Below are 15552 nucleotides of genomic sequence, written 5' to 3' on the forward strand. Positions count from 1 at the left end.
ATAATATGGGAAATTAGGGTCATAAATAGTAGGAAGGGACAGAGAGAGCAAATCTAAAAATACATGCATAGTCAAGACTGGATGTTACAAAGATAACAAAAGGACAAAACTAAAGGCCTTGTGTACAGGAGTAGGGATACCTTGCTGCAGTTATACAGGGCCTTGCTGAGGCCACACCTTGAGTATTGTGCGCAGTTTTGTTCTCCCAGTTTGAGGAAGGACATTCTTGCTATTGAGGGTGTCCAGCGAAGGTTCACCAGACTAATTCCCGGGATGGCAGGACTGACCTGTGAAGAAAGACTGGATCGACTGGGCTTGTACTCACTGGAGTTTCGAAGAATAAGAAGGGATCTCATAGAAACATATAAAATCCTGATGGGACTGGACAGGCTAGATGCAGGAAGAATATTCCCGATGTTGGGGACATCCAGAACTAGGGGTCGCAGCCGAGGAATAAGGGGTAAGCCATTCAGGACTGAGATGAGGAAGAACCTCTTCTCTCAGAGAGTTGTGAAGTTGTGGAATTCTCTACCACAGAAGGCTGCTGGGGCCGGTTCACTGGATATATTCCAGAGGGAGCTGGACGTGGCCCTTGAGGCTAAAGGGATTAAGGGGTATGGAGAGAAAGCAGGATTGGGATACTGAATTTGCATGATCAGTCATGAATGGTGGTCATGAAAGAGCCAAATGGCCTGCTCCTGCACCTATTTTCTATGTTTCTATGTATCTGAATGCGCGTAGCATTCATATTAAAGTAAATGAATTGATGATAAATGAAAGTAAATAAATATGCTCTGATAGCCATTTCGGAGACGTGACTACAGGATGACAATGTTTGAATCCTGAATATAGAGGGGTATATTACATTCAAGAAGAATAGGATGCTAGGTAAAAGTGGAAGGGTAGAATGTTTGATCAAGGATGGCAATGGTGTAATAGAGATGACTTTGATTCAGATCAGCAGGATGTCGATTTGATTTGGGTGGAGAAGAGGAATGGTAAGGGAAAGAAGTCTCGCATGGGAATGGTCTGCAGACCCCTAACAGTAACCACAATGTAGGACAAAGTATGCATGAAGAAATATTGGGGACTTGTGATAAAGGGGCAGCAATAATCAAGGGAGATTTCAATCTACGAGGAGTTCATAGAATGCGTTCAAGGTGGTTTCTTCGAGAAGCACGTTCTGGAGCCAAGCAGAAATCAGATTATCTTAGACTTGGTATTGTGTAATGTGTCAGTGTTAATCAATGACCTCAGGGTAAAGGTAGCAGTGACCACAATATGATTGAATTTTACATCCAGTTTGAAGGGGAGAAGAGTGGGTCTAAGACTAGTGTTTTAAACTTAAATAAGGGCATGAAAGTTGAGCTAGCGGAAGTGAACTAGGACATTAGGCTAGAGGATATATCAATAGAGAAGCTGTTAGTGGCATTTAAGGGGGTATTTCAAAATACTCAAAATAAGTATATTCCTACTAGAAAGAAAATGTTCTAAGGGGAGGGTCTATCACTGTGGTTTGCAAAAAGGAGAGCATCAAACTGGAGGAAAAAAGCTTATCACTCCACAAAGGTAGAACCAGGGAGGGAGCAGGAGGTAACCTGTGCCCATGGAACCATACCCCAGCACAAATCAGTGCCAATCAGGTGAGAACAGCCAAAATTGGAATTCATTAATGATTACCATCTCATTCATGTTATCTTTCCATCAGTAGACATTACACGCAGGCTAAGAAATGCTCGTGTTAGACCAGCATGCAAGATCTCATGCTGGCCTTCATCGGTCAGGGCATTGGATATAATAAATGGCAAGTCATGTTGCAGCTGTACAGGAACTTAGTTGGGCCTCATTTGGAATATGGTCTTCAATTCTGGTCGCCACACTACCAGAAGGATGTGAATGCTTTGGAGGGGGTACAGAAGCGGTTTACTAGGATGTTGCCTGGTATGGAGGGAGTTATCTATGAGGAGAGGTTGGATAAACTCGGTCTGTTCTCATTAGAACATCAGATGTTGAGTGGCGACCTGATAGAGGTCTACAAGATTATGAGTGGCATGGACAGAGTGGATCGTCAGATGCTCTTTCCTAGGGTAGGAGAGTCAAGTACTGGGGGACATAGGTTTAAAGTGCGTGGGGAAAAGTTTAGAACAGATGTGCGAGGCAAGGTTTTTACACAGAGAGTGGTAAATATTTGGAATACGCTACCTGGGGAGGTGGTGGGAGCAGGTGCGATAGCAGCATTTAAGGGGCATATAGGCAAATATATGAATAGGGTGGGAATGGAAGGATACGGACTCTGTAAGTGCATACGGTTTTAGTTTAGGCAGGTACCATGGTCGGCGCAGGCTTGGAGGGCCAAAGGGCCTGTTCCTGTGCTGCATTGTTCTTTGTTCGTTCCTCAATGATAGGGATAGACAATCTGTTGATCATTTCCAGATAATTTGGAAATATATTTTCATTGTATGTAACATTCTGGATGGGCATGGAGAAATATGAACTGAAATACATTTGAAACATTCACGATATCAGCAACTTTAATGTAAAAAAAAATGAATTCACATTAGCCCTCTATACAGAAGCACTGGAGGGGAAATTGGTCAGCTCCAGTAAAGCTTTTCTGTATCAAGTCGACCACCAGTTCCGACTGCGCACGGTTTTCACACTAGGTCAGCCTTTAGCAGGCGATTCAGAGTCAGAAGGTGTGGGTTCCTGTCCCACACCAGAGAGTTGAGTGCAAAATCTAAGCTGACACTCCAGTGCAATACCGAGGGAGTGCTGCCTGTTGGAGGCGCTGTTTTTCAGATGAGATATTAAGGTTTGGCCCAGTGTGCCTTCTCCAGTGGGTGTAAAATACCTTGCAACACTATTTTGCAGGGGAACGCTGCTGTCTTGGGCAATATTTATCCAACAAAGCACATGTCTGAAGCAGATGATGTGGTTCAGAATCTCACTACAGCTTCCTGCGCACAAATTGTGGCATTTTCTTATGTAACAACTTCAAAGATGCTTCATGACCTGCAAAGCACTTTGGGAGGTCCGGAGGTTGTGAAAGGTGTTGCAGAGTGGCAAGCCAGAGGGCGGCACGGTGGCGCAGTGGTTAGCACTGCTGCCTCACAGCGTCGAGGACCCGGGTTCAATCTCGGCTCTGGGTCACTGTCCACGTGGAATTTGCACATTCCCCCCATGTCCACATGGGGCTCGCCACCCCCCCCCCCCAACCAAAAAATGTACAGGTTAGGGTGGATTGGCCATGCTAAATTGTTCCTTAATTGGAAACTTTTTTTTAAAAAATGTTGCAAGCCATTCTTCCTCTTCCATTGTAATAAAAGTCAGGCATGACTTAACTTGAGTGGCCAATCCATTCCTGCCACTGGAGATGACCAACTTCACCCCGGTTTTCATAGGCTCAGCCTTTACATTCACAGAAATAAATAAATACGTCAAAACAAGAATATTGAGTGAATATATACAAAGGAGAAAACATTTGCAATCTAGGTCAGATACTTCAAAATACTGCTCGCCCAATTCTACAAGAGCAGGGTGACAGCAGAGAGCTCCACCCACCAGCCAACCATCAGAAAACTGTTTATCAGCCAACTGTGACCCCCTCACATACAGGTGGAGCTGCTCGGTTAAGTTCCTCTGCCGGATGCCTTTCCTTCACTATTCACAACTGTTTGAATGGCTCAACTGTGTTTTTGCTCTTCTCCCCCTTTTCTCCTCTCTGCCCTATAATTTTCTCAGGAAGCATTGGCTGTTTTTTTGGGTTAGGTCATGAGCCCTGGTCAGGAGCGACGACAGCGTGGCAGGTCGCGGAATTATTGTAACCTAAAACTACCTGGGTGTTACCGCACAACATCAACAAGCAACATCAGTGGCAGCTTGATGGCACAGTCACTGTTACACGAGGCTTGCCCGTGTGTCTGACTTGAATCCTAGCAATGGAGGCACAGTAAAACTCAGGCACAGTATGTGGTGTGTGTGGAACAGGCTTGGAATGACAAGGTGACATTGGACTCCGGATTCCCAAAGTTATTCATCACAGATGGGGTTTTCCCACCTCATGCCCAGGTACTTTGTAGACCCATTGCTGGAGGTGGTTTAATGACCTTCTCCACTGTTAGGCACCTACTGGGAAGGTGGAAGGGATACCCGGGTGGGCCTTTTTTTTTATCCAGCAACGTTTTCTTGCTTTGGGTTCAGGCCCCACTCCAGGACATGAGCACATGAAGGTGCTGTACCATATCTGTGGAGTGCTGCCTATAAACGGGTCCTACAGATGCATTAAACTGAAGCTGCACCCATCTGTTCAGATGGAAGTAATAGATCCCATTGCTTAAGTAGGGTGCTGTTTCCAAGGGCCGGTGTAGACTCGATGGGCCGAATGGTCTCCTTCTGCACTGTAAATTCTATGAATCCATGGCACTGTTTGACGAGGAGCAGACAGGTTTTTCCTATAGAAACGTAGAAAATAGGGGCAGGCCATTCGGCCCTTCAAGCATGCTCCACCTTTCATTATGATCATGGCAGATCATCCAACTCAGTGACCTGTTCCCGCTTTTCCTCCGCCGTATCCTTTGATATTTCTGTATCTAACTACTTCTTCAAAAATAACTAACTGCTTTATGATCAATATTCTTCCCTTAACCAGCTCCACCAAAACTGATTCATTGATCATTTATTGAACTGCCATCACTGGGACCTTTCTGTGGGCAATTGGCCGATGTGTCTCGTTCCACAGGCCGGGATTTTCCGTTGCGGGTCCGCCCCGCTGCCACAGCGTGCGAGGACGGAGAATCTGGCCCTCAACCAAATCTCCCATTCACTGCAGCGTTCCCGGAGAATCCCGGTGGCGTGAACAGACGGAGGATCCCGGTGCAGTGAACACACAGAGAATCCCGCTGCCGTGAACGGATGGAGAATTCCCGCCCATAGCTTCAAGACAATTACATTTGTGGTGGAGCTTGTCATGAGGTCCTATAGATGTGAGAAAGCACTTTAAATCACAGAATTTTAGAACAACCACAGAGGGAGGTGATTCAGCCCATCCAGTCCATGCTTGCTCCATGTGCCATTACTTTTCAACAGAAACAACAATGATGCTCAGAGTTTCCCATTTGAAAGTTTATCTTTCTGAGCCCCAGGACCATTACAAAAGTGCTTATATGCCAATGGGAAAATTAATTGTCAAAGACCGCTCATATCTGCGTGGCAGGGTGGCACAGTGGTTAGCACTGATGCCTCACAGCACCAGGGACCAAATTTGAATCCAGTCTTGGGTGACAGTGTGGAGTTTGCACGTTCTCCTGGCGTCTGTGTGGGTTTCCTCCGGGTGCTCCGATTTCCTCCGACATTCCAAAGATATGCAGGTTAGGTGGATTGGCCATGATCAGTGCGTGGGCTTACGTGGGTAGATCCGGGGGAGTGGAGACCTCTTTCGGAAAGTTGGTGCCGACTAGATTGGCCAAATGGCCTCCTTCGGCACTGTTGTGATTCTATGGATAGTGTGCCTCACAGTGTCTGTACGAAGACTTTCCACATATTATTGGCAACTGTGCAAATACGTTATAAAATTAAAAATCCTCGGGGTGTTCCATTTTGTTCATCTTCATGAACCTCTGGGTACCTGTCCCATATCCCCATGGGACACTCTTCAACATTTGTTGCCCATCCCTTATTGTCCTTGAAGGGAACGACTTGCCAGGCCATTTCAGAGGGCGTTCAACAGTCAACCATATTGCTGTGAATTTGGAGTCAGGTGTAGGCCTGACAAGGTAAGGACGGCAGGTTTCCTTCCCTAAAGAGCATTCAAGTCGGGCAAGCCAGCGAGTAAGAAATATTAGCATAAATGAGGCTGAGCAGTCTGGGGGCTGGGTTTGCCGGCCCCATATCGCCTGCCTGCCAGTTATGGCTTGGACAGTCCCGATATAACATGTGCAGAAATCCAATAAGCTATCACTGGCTTTGATTTGTTCTGGATATCTGTGACTGTTTTTTGGCAGCAGACATTGATCTTTCCATAGCAGCGGTCTTAATGGTATTTTGGAGCGAACTACAGTTCCAATTGTGCAGCCGAATGTTTTGTCTTCCCATGCAGAGCTGAGTAATATTCCAAATCCTCTTCAAAACTGATTTCCGAAGCAGGATGTAAACCCAGGGATCTAAGATCTGATTCCAGGCAGCCAGTCGAACGCTGAAGAGAAGTGAAGGAGTGGTCTTTGAGTCCGTACCTAAGCTGCCTATCCTTGCCACGATCACCTGAATGAAACAGAACAAAAAGACACCACACAAAGGTTATTTATCAACAGTAACAACCAGTTATGTTCAGCTTTGCATCTCATTCCTCTAATCAATGTAGGCATTTAAAATTCTCAAACATCATACTAAATTGAGGGCCTTTGAACTCACAATTTGGACCATTAGGGGTGTAAGCCAATGTATTACTGAACTTTTAATGTCACTTTTTAAATATGTAACTATTTATCAATGTTGTGGTGCTAACCCGATGTGCGTGTGGCGTCTGTCTCATGTTGGCAACACGGAACTTTGTGATGAAAGATAATGAAGTTATGTAAAGGTTTGTACTGAACTGCACTGTGGGCTCAAAACACAAAGCATGATGGTCAATTTAGTCAAGTCAAAGCTTATCCAGCCTCAGCAAAAGCTCTGCACAATGACTTAAACTGTAGGAAGACTGTTGGGGCCGGTTGAACTCAGTTGGCTAGGCAGCTGGTTTGTGATGCAGGGCCAACAACATGGGTTCAATTCCCGTACCAGGTTATTCATGAAGGCCCTGCCTTCTCCTCCTTGCCTGAGGTGTGGGTGATCCTCAAGTTAAATTGCCACCCGTCAGCACGCCCCCTCAAAAGAGAAAGCAGCCTATGGTCATCTGGTACTGTGCCGACTTTACTTTTACCAGGCAAAATAAGCATACGCCGCTGCATTAAGGGCAGTAAAAATGCCTTTTTCTGCCAGCTTTGAGATGGGTAACAGTATCGGGGATTAGAAAGCAAAGTCCAGCTGACTTCTTCAAGTGTGAGTTTCCAATGGGGTCTACCAGGGAACATCTGTGAAGGCATGGAAATGATGTAATTGGAAACAAATTAAATGGACTAAAAAAAGGCTTTACCGTATGTAGTACACAGTGATGTCAGAGTGTGGGTGGAGCTGGGATGTCTGTCAGCCTTTTACTTTCGTTTTAGGCTGTTTGCTGCAGGGTGTGTTTTAGTTTCGTTTTCAGCGTTGAAGCTGAAGCCAGACAGAGCAGGTGTAACTGTTGATCTCTCTGCCATGAAAAGACTATCTCTTGATCATTTGGTTTTCAGTAGTGAATGTAAACCTGATGTGCTTCTGTTAAAAGGTGTTTCTTCTTCTGGATGTTGTTTGGGAAGTTATTAAGGATTACTTAGTGTTGTATTCTTTGGGGGTTGTATTTGAATTGGTGGTTGCTAAGATGTTCACTGTATGTTTTAAAAAAGGTTAACTTGAGTTCATAGAATAAACATTGTTTTGCTTCAAAAAAATACTTTTCCATTTCTGCTGTACCACACCTAATCTATTAAAAATTGTGGGTCAGGTGACCTCCATGATACACTTTGGGGTTCTCTAAACCCTGTCCCATAACATAGTAAAGAAAGGTCCCACAGAACTATCAAGGCTGCTGTGGTTAGCACAATTATTGCAAGTTGCTCAGAGGATGCACATGGAGGATTTCATTATTGGGTTGACCACACAGACAGATCCCAGCTCACAGGGAAATTTAGCAACCGTTATTGTTGTGAGTATGGTCTGTTGCTTAGTGGTTTGATAAAGGTACATCTCCCTTGGTGAAACTTCATCCAAATTGATGTGCCCAGAGTAGAGACAAAGGAACCTTTAGACCAGGGAGAGGGTCTTACAAGGGGAAATTCTTTACTTATTGACTGGCTCCAGTCAAGAGAAGGACAAAATTCAGGAGTCATCACCTGCTGTGAACCTTCAACTGCGCAGCATGACAATGACACAAGAGCAGAGGAAATAAGGTCAGGAATGGACCATATCACCCCTTGAGCCTGATCCACTACTCAATATGATCATGGCCGATCTGATTTCAGCCTTCACGCCACTTCCCTCTGTGCCCCCATAACCCTCGACTGCCTTGTGTATCAAATATCTCTCTAACTCATCCATGGGTATATTCAATGGCCCCAGCCTCCACTTCTCTCTGGGAAAGAGAATTACACACACACTGATCCTCTGAGAGAGGAAATTCCCCCTCATCTCTGTGGGAGACGACTTGTTCCCTCTTGTTTTATATTTCCCCAAGTGGAGAAGCAGCTTCTCAGCATCTCCTGTCAAGAATCGTATGATTCAAGAAGGGCAGTAGAGACATGGGAACACCACCACCTGTAATTTCCCCTCTGTTATGCATCAGAGTAACACCATTGGCTGGTGTAACGCCACGTGTTACGCAATGACGACATCCCAGGGTGGGATGGTTCAGATACCAGCCCAGTATAAATATTGACACCTCAGGAATCAGCTGAGTTAACCTTCTCTGAACAATCTCCAATACAAGTATATACTTCCTTAAATAAGGAGACCAAAATTTTATGCAATGTTATCGATCTGGGGCTGGATTCTCCCATTCTGAGACTAAGTGCTGACACCAGCGTGGGAACAGTGATGTTTCACGCCCCATAAAACGGCACAAAACCTCCACCGATCCTCCGTCTGGTGGGGGGCTAGCAGTCATGCAGTGTAAAAGCCCCCGTCTCTAGCTGCGGATACGGCCGGAGAATTGCCGGGTCCGTGGCCGCGCATGTGCACGCCGGCGGCCTGCAGCGGCCGCGCCGTGCAACATGGTGTCGACCGCGCGCGGACCCGGCCTGCCAAATAGTGCCCCCCCCTTTGGCCAGGCGTGCGGCGTACGTACGCCATTTTGGAGAGGGCGGAGCACCGGAAAAGGTGCGCCGCCCCCAATTTTGCCGCCAATGGGGATTCTCCTGCCGATCGCCGAATGCAATTCCGGTGTTGGGCACCAGAGAATCCAGCCCCTGTCTCACCGATCCCCTTTACAGGTGGAGCAAGACTGCAACAATTTTAGACTCCATTCCTCCTGGAATGAATCCAACATTCCATTTCACTTTCTGATTGTTTGCTCTACCTGCTTGCTAACCTTTCATGATTCATGCTTCAGCGATGGGCTCTGAATACCAATACACAAACAAATATGGTGCCAATTGTTTACGTGAACAAGAAGACAGCTTCAGATACCAGCCCAGTATAAATATTGACATAGAAACTTTCTGTCTTCTCCTGTGATGAATTTGCACAATGGGGCAGAACTTGCAGGACTGAGCCTGCCAACATTTGAAAATTTAAATCGCAAATTACGAGGAGGCACATTGAAGGTGTTTATTAAGGGACCCAAACTTTGTGGAGGCCGGAAGAGTGTCCCAGAGAGGATTGAGCAGAGGATCGATTGGGGGCGGCCATCTCATGCCAGCCAGGGATGGGCAAAGGCAGACAACCTTGCAGATGTCACACATATTTTAAATATGATGCCCTGAAGACTAGAAATTAAAATAAATGAGAAAGTACTGGATTACCTGCCTTGAGAACAATTGATTGATTTATTGGTGTCAGCTCTGGTTCAGTGGTAGCACTCTCACCTCGGAGTTCAGAGGTCATTCTCCAGTGGGCCTGAGAGAATTATCCAGCCAGCAGTGAGATAGGAGGCAGATGGCCTGACCGGTCTAGTTGAGGTCCTTGAGTAAGGGTACTGAGGGACTTGGGCCTGCCTCATTTTATTTCCCACATAGGGAGAGTACCAGGCCATCATGAGATTGCGAGAGGTGCTAGAAAATACAAGGCAAACTGGGGTCTCGGGGCTGAGGTGGGCCTTCTTGGTCAAGCAGCTTATGACCCACCCAGTAGCAAGGACCCTATTGAACGTTTTCAGCAGCTCCCCCACCCCACCACCACCACCACCACCTCCTCCTCCCCACGAACCCCCCCCCAACTCCTGCTCTCACAACTGAACCCTTTCCAGCAAGCCCAGTCAAACTTACTTCTCTCTGGGGCCTCGTCCATGCTGGATGCTCAGAACTTGCTGCAATCCCAGCCGTGGCCAGTGTTGGGGGTGGCGCATCCGACCTTCAAAGGGCAGAACTCACGACCTTAAATAGTTAACTACCTGAATAATGTAAAATCATGTCCCAGCACCTGTCTCTGTCCAACCCCCATCCCTACAACTCTCCGAGTTGTCTCCATTCCTCCAGTTCTCTTGGTCTGCCGTCAACTCTGGTTCAGTGACAGCACTCTCACCTCTGAGTTCAGAGGTCCACCACCAATGGGTCTGAGAGAATTACCTAGGCTACGATATTGGTGCAGTACTGAGGGAGTGTTGCATTGCGGGAGATGCCGTTGTTTGGGAGGGATAATAAATGGGTTTGTGAGGTGAAATCAAATGATCAAAAGCAAAAGGGCGGTGCATCGGCACAGTGGTTAGCACTGCTGCCTCACAGCATCAGGGATCCGGGTTCAATTCCGACTTTGGGTGACTGCGTCTGGGGTCTGGCCCACGGTCGGGGCCCACCGATCGACAGGCCGGCCTCGCCCCCCCCCCCCCCGGCCTACTTTGTTGCGCGTCCGGCCCCAGAACCCCTGCGCCGGGGCCGGAGCGTTCCGTAAAGCCACCGTCCGTGCGCGGGCTGGCGCGTCGTCACTGCGCATGTGCGGGTTGGCGCTGCCCCCAGTGCGCGCCAGGAAGTGACGCTGGAGCGGCATGAACCGCTCCAGCGCCGTGCTGGCCCCCTGTGGGAGCCAGAATCGCTAGTGCCCGCGCCCGTTTCATGCCATCGTGAAACCCGACGGCGTTCATGGCGGCGAGGACACTCTGTCCCGCGATCGGAGAATCGCGCCCATTGTGTCTGTGCTCAGCGATTACCCAGCAATGGTGGCACAGGAGGACGGTGAATAATTAAGGAAGGACTCACCCACCTATGTACACCGGGAAATGCAATTGATAATGTCAGGCTTCGTCATAACGCCAAGAAACAAGCACACACAAACAAAAGCAGAAAATGCTTGAAATGCTCAGCTGGTCAGTCAGCACCTGTGTAGAGAGAATATGTTCCACTCCCCTCCCTGTTCGACATTCCGAAAGGGCGTTTCTTCCATGTGGCGGCCCCAGGTTCGATTCCCAGCTTAGATCACTGTCTGGGGAGTCTGCACGTTCTCCCCGTGTCTCCGGGGGTTTCTCTGGGTGCTCCAGTTTCCTGCCACAAGTACTGTAAGGTGAATTGGACATTCTGAATTCTCCCTCTGTGTAACCGAACAGGCGCCGGAATGTGGCGACTAGGGGCTTTTCACAGTAACTTCATTGTTAATGTAAGCCTACTTGTGACACTAATAAAGATTATTATTATAACACCTTGGCCCATTCCTCAATAAACCTCAAATCTCCCCGACAGCTTTCGATGCAAGCACAGGAGTTGAAAGACCGGTCTCTCTATCTCCTCCCCCAGGCTCCAAGCACTCTTTCCCGATGGAGCAGTGATTCACGTGTGCCTCTTTCAATTTAATAGACTGCATTTGTTGCTCACAATGCAGTCTGCTCGACTAAGCACAGATTAGGACCGAAGTGTGGAGGTATTTCTTCAGTCATTGGATGGGAAACCTGGCGCTGTGAAGTAGCAATGCTAACCATTGAGCTACCGTGCTGCCCCAGACAGGTTAAGTGAGTGGGCAAAAATTTGGCTGATGGAACCTAACGTAGGGCGGCACGGTAGCACTGTTGCTTCACAGCTCCAGGTTCGATTTCCGGCTTGGGTCACTGTCTGTGCGGAGTGTGCACGTTCTCCCCGTGTGTGCGTGGGTTTCCTCCGGGTGCTCCGGTTTCCCTCCACAGTCCAAAGATTTAAAAAACATTTTTTTTAGAACAGGGCGGAAGGAGGCCATTCAGCCCATCGAGTCTGCACCGACCCACTTAAGCCCTCACTTCCACCCTATCCCCATAACCCAATAACCCCATCTAACCTTTTTTTTTTTGGTCACTAAGGGCAATTTATCATGGCCAATCCACCTAACCTGCACATCTTTGGACTGTGGGAGGAAACCGGAGCACCCGGAGGAAACCCACGCAGACACGGTGAGGACGTGCCAACTCCGCTCAGACAGTGACCCAGCAGGGAATCGAACCTGGGACCCTGGCACTGTGAAGCCACAGTGTTATTCACTTGTGCTACCGTGCTGCCCTAGATGTGTAGGTTAGGTGGATTGGCCATGCTAAATTGCCCTTAGTGTCCAAGAAAAAAGGTTTGGTGGGGTTACGGGGATAGGGTGAATGTGTGGGCTTAAGTAGGGAGTTCTTTCAAGGGCCGGTGCAGACTCGATGGGCCGAATGGCCTCCTTCCACACTGTAAATTCTATGTCTATGCAGGAAAATCTGAAGTTATGCACTTTGATAGGAAGAATAAAGGAGCTGAATATTATTTAAATTTAGAAAAACAACAGAAAGTTCCAGCACAGAGGGATTTGGGGGTCCTCGCGCATACATCACCAAAAGCTGGCATGCAAGTTCAGCAGGTATTTGGGAAGGCAAATGGAATGTTGATGGTAATTTCAATGGGAGTGGAGGAATTTCTTCTCTCAGAGGGTAGTGTATCTGTGGAATTCTTTACCGCGGAGAGTGGTAGAGGCTGGGTCATTAAATATGTGCAAGGCTGAGATAGTCAGATTTTTTAATCAATGAGGGAATCAAGGGTTATGGGGATAAGAAGGAAAAATGAAGTCAAGGATTATCAGGTCAGTCATCATCTAATTGAATGGCAAAGCAGACTGGATGGGCCGAATGGCCTACTTCTGCTCCTACATCTTATTGTATGTTCATGATCCTGCCATTTATACCTCCTCTGAATACATCATTTCTGTCTTCACTTGTTCCATTGCGACCCCCTTTGGACCTACATCGCCAACCCTTTTATTGTTGAATCTCTCCTGCCCTCCACCCTATCATAGAACAGCACGTTTGCTGTTTTCCCCACTTTCCCTCTTCCACTTGTTTAAGAACAATTCCATATCTAACTTCTTCCAGTTCTGAGAGAGGGTCAGCTGTTTCGCTCTCTGCAGGTGTTGCCTGACCTGCTGTGTATTTCCAACACTTTCTGTTTTTATTTCACCATGTTTTGATCAAGCAAACATAAAACCATCCAAACAAACTGTCCGCTGTTACAGATGTAGATGAAACAATCATCAACTTTCCATTGCAACACAGGCTTGTCAGGCGAACTTTACACCCCATCTGACTTGCAGCTGTACCTGGTTGCACGGTCGACCAGAGTTATACTATGGGCTATGCATTTCAGGGTCTCACACTGAACTCAGCCAGGGAACAGCTTCAGGCATGTAGGCATATTTGTGTCACCTTGTAATCACTCAAATATTCTACAGTGAGTTTATGCGTTACCCAGCCATATCGATTGTCGCGGTTAAGTGATCGGATCCTTCTCTTTTTTTAAACAAATTTACAGTAGCCAATTATTTTATTTTTCCACTTAAGGGGCAATTTAGCGCGGCCAATCCACCTAGCCTGTACATCTTTGGGTTGTTGGGCTGAGACCCATGCAGCCACGGGGAGAATGTGCAAACTGCACACAGACAGTGACCCGGGACCAGGATCGAACCTGGGACCTCAGCGTTGTGAGGCAGCAGTGCTAACTACTGCACCACCGTGCCGCCCCTGATCACATCCTTCCTAAAGATGATGTTAACTGTTAACTGAATTGGTTAATTGTTATCCATAGCGACCGAACTGGGTGGAAGGATTGCAATTACCACCGCTTACTGGGGCTGGTTTAGCACAGTGGGCTAAACAGCTGACTTGTAATGCAGAACAATGCCAGCAGCGCGCGTTCAATTCCCGTATCAGCCTCCCCGAACAGGGGCCGGAATGTGGCGACAAGGGGCTTTTCACAGTAACTTCACTGAAGCCGACTTGTGACAATAAGCAATTATTATTATTATTATTATTAACACAAGATTGATGATACTGAGGTCTGTAATGCTCAATACTGAATAGGACCTATCTTTTCAGATGCAGGACACACCCTCCACGCCCTGCGTCTTCTCCAGTTTCTAGGCGGTTATTTAATGTGAAATTGTAAACCTGTTCTTTTGGAAAGTCTGTACAGTTTCGCTGGAAATCGCGAAAATAAATCGGCGTGATCCTGCAGCGGATTTGGTAGTGCAAAAGCAGTTTGTAAATTGACACTTGTTAGAATTGAGCCAAATTTCATATCAGCAGAACCAATAATGATAATCTTTATTAGTGTCACTGCGCTGAAGTTACTGTGAAAAGCCCCTAGTCGCCTCATTCCGGCACCTGTTCGGGTACACGGAGGGAGAATTCAGAATGTGCAATTCACCTAACAAGCACGTCTTTTGGGACTTGAGGGAGGAAACCGGAGCACCCGGAGGAAACCCACGCAGACACAGGGAGGAACGTGGAGACTCTGCGCAGACAGTGAGCCAAGCCGGGAATCGAACCAGGGACCCTGGTGCTGTGAAGCAACAGTGCTAACCACTGTGTGAAGCAGTGGAAGCAGAATCTTTGAATATTTTTGAGGCAGAACTAGAACGACTCTTGATTAACAAGCCGGTGAGAGGTTATCGGAGGTCGGCAGGAGTGTGGGGTTGAGGTTACAATCAGATCCTGGAGCTGTGAAGCAATTATGCTAACCACTATGCTACCGTGCATGCAAGATGGAAGATACCAGTTCACCCAGCTCCGAAACAGATATAAATTTACAATTCGCAACAACCAGGGAAACCCTTTCTCGTACATACAAAGACTAAAATGTGCAACGAGCATTTAAGCTGTATTCATTTATCTATTTATTGAGCAACCGTTCTGTTTTTTTGAAAGAACAAAGCTAGCACAAACGTAGAAGTCATTTGCATGTGTTGGGTTTAAAAAGTCTGTTTGTGCATATCTGTGGAGTGCGTGATTTGCTCATTTCCACATCCTGAGCCAGTGAACAAGGCTGAGCAGAGAACAGCACTCTGGTGTAGTACCGAGGGTGTGTCCATGATGCTGGAGATGCTGCCACGCGCACAGAAAGAAATTGCATCTATATTGCCCCCTTCACACCATCTCAGGACATCCCAAAGCACTTTTCAGCCAATCAAATACTTCTTGAGGTGCAGTTACTTTTGTAATTCGTCAAGTTCTCACAACCAGCAACGGAATAACAACCGTAATAAAGTGATGTTGGTTGAGGGATAAATGTTGGTTTTAACGCTGGTCCGAGCTCCCTTGTGTTCTTTGTGCGATCTTTCATGTCCGTCTGAGAGGGCAGGTGAGACCTCAATTTAACAGTTTGTCCAATGCAGCGATCCTTTAGTCCTGCACCACTGCACTGATGTGTCAACATGGATTACGCACCCCCCACCCCCACACACACCCCTCCCCCCCCACCCCCCCACACGCGGCTGGCGAAGCGGAGGATCCCGCCCATTGTGCCCAGTTTTGGACACCACGCTTTCAGATGGATGTGAAACACGCTATTTGTT

General features: G+C 47.3%; 1 protein-coding gene across 2 annotated transcripts in view; it reads right to left on the reverse strand.

Moving 5' to 3' along the window:
* Positions 1-2513: 2513 nt before the first annotated feature.
* Positions 2514-15552, reverse strand: part of LOC140426065 (prostaglandin F2-alpha receptor-like) — a 42375-nt gene continuing 29336 nt past the window's right edge. For both annotated transcript variants that reach the window (XM_072510384.1, XM_072510385.1), the window contains exon 3: positions 2514-6255. In XM_072510384.1, coding sequence (XP_072366485.1) covers positions 5953-6255 — 303 coding nt within the window. In that variant the 3' untranslated portion in view covers positions 2514-5952. The remainder of the gene's footprint in view (positions 6256-15552) is intronic.

Source organism: Scyliorhinus torazame, chromosome 7 (genome assembly GCF_047496885.1).
Source record: "Scyliorhinus torazame isolate Kashiwa2021f chromosome 7, sScyTor2.1, whole genome shotgun sequence".
NCBI classification, from domain to species: domain Eukaryota; kingdom Metazoa; phylum Chordata; class Chondrichthyes; order Carcharhiniformes; family Scyliorhinidae; genus Scyliorhinus; species Scyliorhinus torazame.